Here is a 4511-nt window from a genome sequence, read left to right as displayed (position 1 = left end):
GGGGGGGCATTCAGGGGGTCAGGGACCCCAAAACGGGACAGGAGAGGCTTCAGGACCCCAACATGTGCTTAAGTTGGGCAGGAGAAGCTTCAGGACCCCAAAATGGGACAGGAGAAGATTCAGGACCCCAAAATGGGACCCAGGGTGGACAGGAGGAGGTTGGGGACCCCAAAATGGGAGCCAGGGTGGGGACCCCAAAATGGGACCCAAGTTGGGCAGGAGAAGGTTGGGATCCCCCAAAAGTGCTTTAAATTGGGCAGGAGAAGATTCAGGACCCCAAAATGGGACCCAAGTTGGGCAGGGGAAGGTTGGGGACCCTAAAAATGGGACCCAGGGTGGACAGGAGGAGGTTGGGGACCCCAAAAATGTGACCCGGGGTGGGTAGGAGAAGGTTGGGGTCCCCAAAATGTGCTTTAAATTGGGCAGGAGAAGGTTCAGGATCCCAAAATGTGACCCAGGGTGGGCAGGAGAAGGTTGGGGACCCCAAAATGTGCTTTAAATTGGGCAGGAAAAGATTCAGGACCCCAAAAATGTGCTTTAAATTGGGCAGGAGAAGCTTCAGGACCTTAAAATGGGACCCCAGTTGGGCAGGAGGAGGTTGGGGACCCCAAAATGTGCTTTAAATTGGGCAGGAGAAGGTTGGGGACCCCAAAAATGTTCCCAACCCTTGGAAGGAGGTGTTTGATGACCCCAAAATGTTCCCAACTCTTGGAAGGAGCCCCTCAATGACCCCAAAATGTCCCCAACCCTTGGAAGGAGCCCCTCAATGACCCCAAAGATGTTCCCAACCCTTGGAAGGAGCTCTTTGATGACCCCAAAACGTCCCCAACCCTCAGCAGAAGCCCCTCAATGACCCCAAAATGTCCCCAACCCTTGGAAGGAGCCGTTTGAAGACCCCAAATGACTCAAAACTCTTGGAAGGAGCCACTCAATGACCCCAAAATGTTCCCAACCCTTAGAAGGAGCCCCTCAGTGACCCCAAAATGTTCCCAACCCTTGGAAGGAGCCATTTGACGACCCCAAAATGTTCCCAACCCTTAGAAGGAGCTCTTTGATGACCCCAAGATGTCCCCAACCCTTAGAAGGAGCTCTTTGATGATCCCCAAATGTCCCCAACCCTTGGAAGGAGCCCCTCAACGACCCCAAAGATGTTCCCAACTCTTCAAAGGAGCCACTCAATAATCCCAAATATGACCCCAACCCTTGGCAGGAGCCCCTCAATGACCCCAAAGATGTCCCCAACCCTCAGCAGAAGCCCCTCAATGACCCCAAAACATCCCCAACCCTCGTGAGGAGCCCCTCAACGACCCCCCAAACCGGCTGTAGACCCTCCCACCACCCCCCAGCCCCCCCTCACTTCTTCTCGAAGGCCTTGTTGGAGGGTTTGAGGGTGGCCAGGTTCTGGAACTCGACGCTCTCCCCGGCCAGCCCGTCCTCGCCGTAGCGCAGCTGCACCACCTGGTTGATGGAATTCCGGACGGTCGCGTCGTATTTCACCATCACTGACTCCATGGACTTGATCAGACGCCGCTGGATGTACCCTGGGGGGCAACAACGGGGTCAGGGGGCGCCTGGGGAGGGGTTGGGGGTCTCCAGGAGGGATCTGGGGAGGGTTTGGGGGCCCTGGAGGGACCTGAAGAGGGGTTGTGTGGGATTTTGAGGTCCCAGGGGGTATGGAGGGACCTGGGGAGGGTTTGGGGTTCCCAAGGTTCCCCAGGTGGGATCTGGGGAGGGTTTGGGGTTCCTGGGTGGGACTTGGGAAGGGTTTGGGGGTCTTGGAGGTCCCCAGTGGGATCTGGGGAGGGTTTGAGGGCTCTCGAGGGTCCTGGGGAGGGTTTGGGGTTCCTGGGTGGGATCTGGGGAGGGTTTGGGGGCCCTGGAGGAACCTGAGTAGGGTTTAGGGGTCCCCAGGAGGGATCTGGGGAGGGTTTGAGGGTCCCTGGGTGGGATCTGGGGAGGGTTTGGGGGCCGTGGAGGGATCTGGGGACGTTTTGGGCTCCCTGGGTGGGATCTGGGGAGGGTTTGGGTGGGATTTTGGGGTCCCAGGGGGTATGGAGAGATGTGGGTAGGGTTTGGTGTTCCCAGGGTTCCCCAGGAGGGATCTGGGGGGGGAGGGGTTGGTTGGTGTTTTGGGATCCCTGGGTGGGACCTGTGGAAGGTTTGGGGTTCCCCAGGAGGTATCTGGGGAGGGTTTGGGGTCCCAGGGTGAGATCTGGGAAGGGTTTGGGGGTCCCAGGGTTCCCCAGGTGGGATCTGGGGAGCATTTGGGGTTCCCAGGGTTCCCCAGGAGGGTCCTGAGGAGGGTTTGGGGTTCCCAGGGCTACCTGGGTGGGATCTGGGGAGGGTTTGGGGTTCCCAGGGTTCCTGGGTGAGATCTGGGAAGGGTTTGGGGTTCCTGGTTGGGACCTGGGGAGAGTTTAGGGTTCCAAGGCTCCCTGGGTGAGATCTGGGGAAGGTTTGGGGTTCCTGGGTGAGATCTGAGGAAGGTTTGGTGTCCCCATGGTTGGTTTTTGGGGGGTTGCTGACCCGTCTCTGCCGTTTTGACGGCGGTGTCGATGAGCCCCTCCCTGCCCCCCAGGGCTCCCTCGGTGGGATCTGGGACCCCAGGAGGGATTTGGGAAGTGTTTGGCATTCCCAGGTGGGATCTGGGGAGGGTTTGGGGTCCCTGGGTGAGATCTGGGGAGGGCTTGAGGTTCCCAGGGTTCCCCAGGTGGGATCTGGGGAGGGTTTGGGGTCCCTGGGCTCCCTGGGTGGGATCTGGGGACGGGTTTGGCATTCCCAGGTGGGATCTGGGGAGGTTTGGGGGTCCCTGGGTGGATCTGGGGAAGGTTTGGTGTCCCCATGGGTGGTTTTTGGGGGGTTGCTGACCCGTCTCTGCCGTTTTGACGGCGGTGTCGATGAGCCCCTCCCTGCCCCCCATGGCGTGGAAGAAGAATTCGGTGGGGGTGAGCCCGGCCAGGTAGGAATTCTCCACGAAGCCGCGGCTCTCGGGGCCGTAATCGTCCTTGATGAAGTGGGGGAGGGTCCTGTGCTTGAACCCGAACGGGATCCGCTTCCCCTCCACGTTCTGCTGCCCCACCACCGCGATCACCTAAGGGGACAACACGGGGGGGGGCTCCTGGGACACCCTAGAGACCACCCTGGACAGCCCAGATCCTACAGGGACACCCCTGGATGTCGGGGAGGTTATGGAGATGCTCCAGGATCCAGGGGGACCAGAATCCAGGGGGTTGGGTCACCTTGGAGACCACCCTGGACATCCCACGACACCCCCGGACCTCAGGGAGGTCACGGAGATGCTCCAGGATCCAGGGGGTTGGGTCTCCTTGGAGACAACCATGGACATCCCACGACACTCTCAAATCCTACAGGGACACCCCTGGACCTTGGGACGGTCATGGAGATGCACCAGGAGTGAACACATCCCAAAATTCAAGGGGTTGGGTCACCTTGGAGACCACCCTGGACAGCCCAGATCCCGCAGGGACACCCTCAGACCTCGGGGAGGTCACAGAGATGCTCCAGAATCCAGGGGGTTGGGTCTCCTTGGGCACCTTGGACACCACCCTGGACATCCCAGGACACCCCTGGACCTCAGGGAGGTCATGGACATGCTCCAGAATCCAGGGGTCTCATTGGAGACCACCCTGGACATCCCAGTGATCCCCCAGGTCCTACAGGGACACCCCTGGACCTTGAAAAGGTCATGGAGATGCTCCAGGAGTGGATCTGTGGGATGGGAAACCCCAGAATCCAGGGGTTGGGTCTCCTTGGACACCTTGGAGAACACCCTGGACATCCCAGATCCCACAGGGACATTCCCGGACCTCAAAAAGGTCACGGAGATGCTCCAGGAGCGGATCTATAGGATGTGGAACCCCAGGATCCAGGGGGTTGGGTCACCTCGGAGACCACCCTGGACAGCCCAGGAAACCCCAAACCCTACAGGGAAACCCCTGGACCTCAGGGAGGTCACAGAGATGCTCCAGAATCCATGGGGTTGGGTTTCCTTGGACCCCCAAGCCCCTCCAAACCTGGCAGATGTCAATCTTGGAGCTCCTGGTGGATCCCAAAAATCCCCACAAGAACCACCCCAAACCCCCCTGAGATCCTCCTGGAATCCCTTAGGGAGCCCCCCAAGCCCCTCTGGAGCCTCCCAAGCCCCTCCAAACCTGGGATGTCCATCTTGGAGCTCCTGGTGCCCAAAGAATCCCAAAAAACCCCACAAGAACCACCCCAAACCCCCCGAGATCCTCCTGGAAGCCCTTTAGAGAATCCCTCAAGATGCCCTGGAGCCCCCCAAACCTGGGAGATGTCCATCTTGGACCTCCTGGTGCCCAAAAGAATCCCAAAAAACCCCACAAGAACCACCCCAAACCCCCCCGAGATCCTCCTGGAACCCTTTAGGGAGCCCCCCAAGCCCCTCTGGAGCCCCCCAAGCCCCCCCAAACCTGGCAGATGTCAATCTTGGACCTCCTGGTGCCCAAAAGAATCCCAAAAAACCCCACAAG

At 59.5% G+C, this 4511-nt stretch overlaps 1 protein-coding gene across 1 annotated transcript in view; it reads right to left on the bottom strand.

Annotated features, from left to right (window-relative positions):
• Window positions 1–1353: 1353 nt before the first annotated feature.
• Window positions 1354–4511, bottom strand: part of LOC113960890 (DNA-directed RNA polymerase II subunit RPB1-like) — a gene marked incomplete at its 5' end in the record, with an annotated part of 3608 nt that continues 450 nt past the window's right edge. The window contains 2 exons of the mRNA XM_027670757.1: window positions 1354–1541; window positions 2869–3091. Of these exons, the coding sequence (XP_027526558.1) occupies window positions 1354–1541; window positions 2869–3091 (411 nt within the window). The remainder of the gene's footprint in view (window positions 1542–2868; window positions 3092–4511) is intronic.

The sequence above is a fragment of the Neopelma chrysocephalum genome, unplaced genomic scaffold (genome assembly GCF_003984885.1).
Source record: "Neopelma chrysocephalum unplaced genomic scaffold, ASM398488v2 Primary Assembly neopelma1_96930, whole genome shotgun sequence".
Classification (NCBI taxonomy): Eukaryota; Metazoa; Chordata; class Aves; order Passeriformes; family Pipridae; genus Neopelma; species Neopelma chrysocephalum.
The sequence above is the reverse complement of the archived record's forward strand: the minus strand, read 5'-3'. Positions and strand labels throughout refer to the sequence as shown.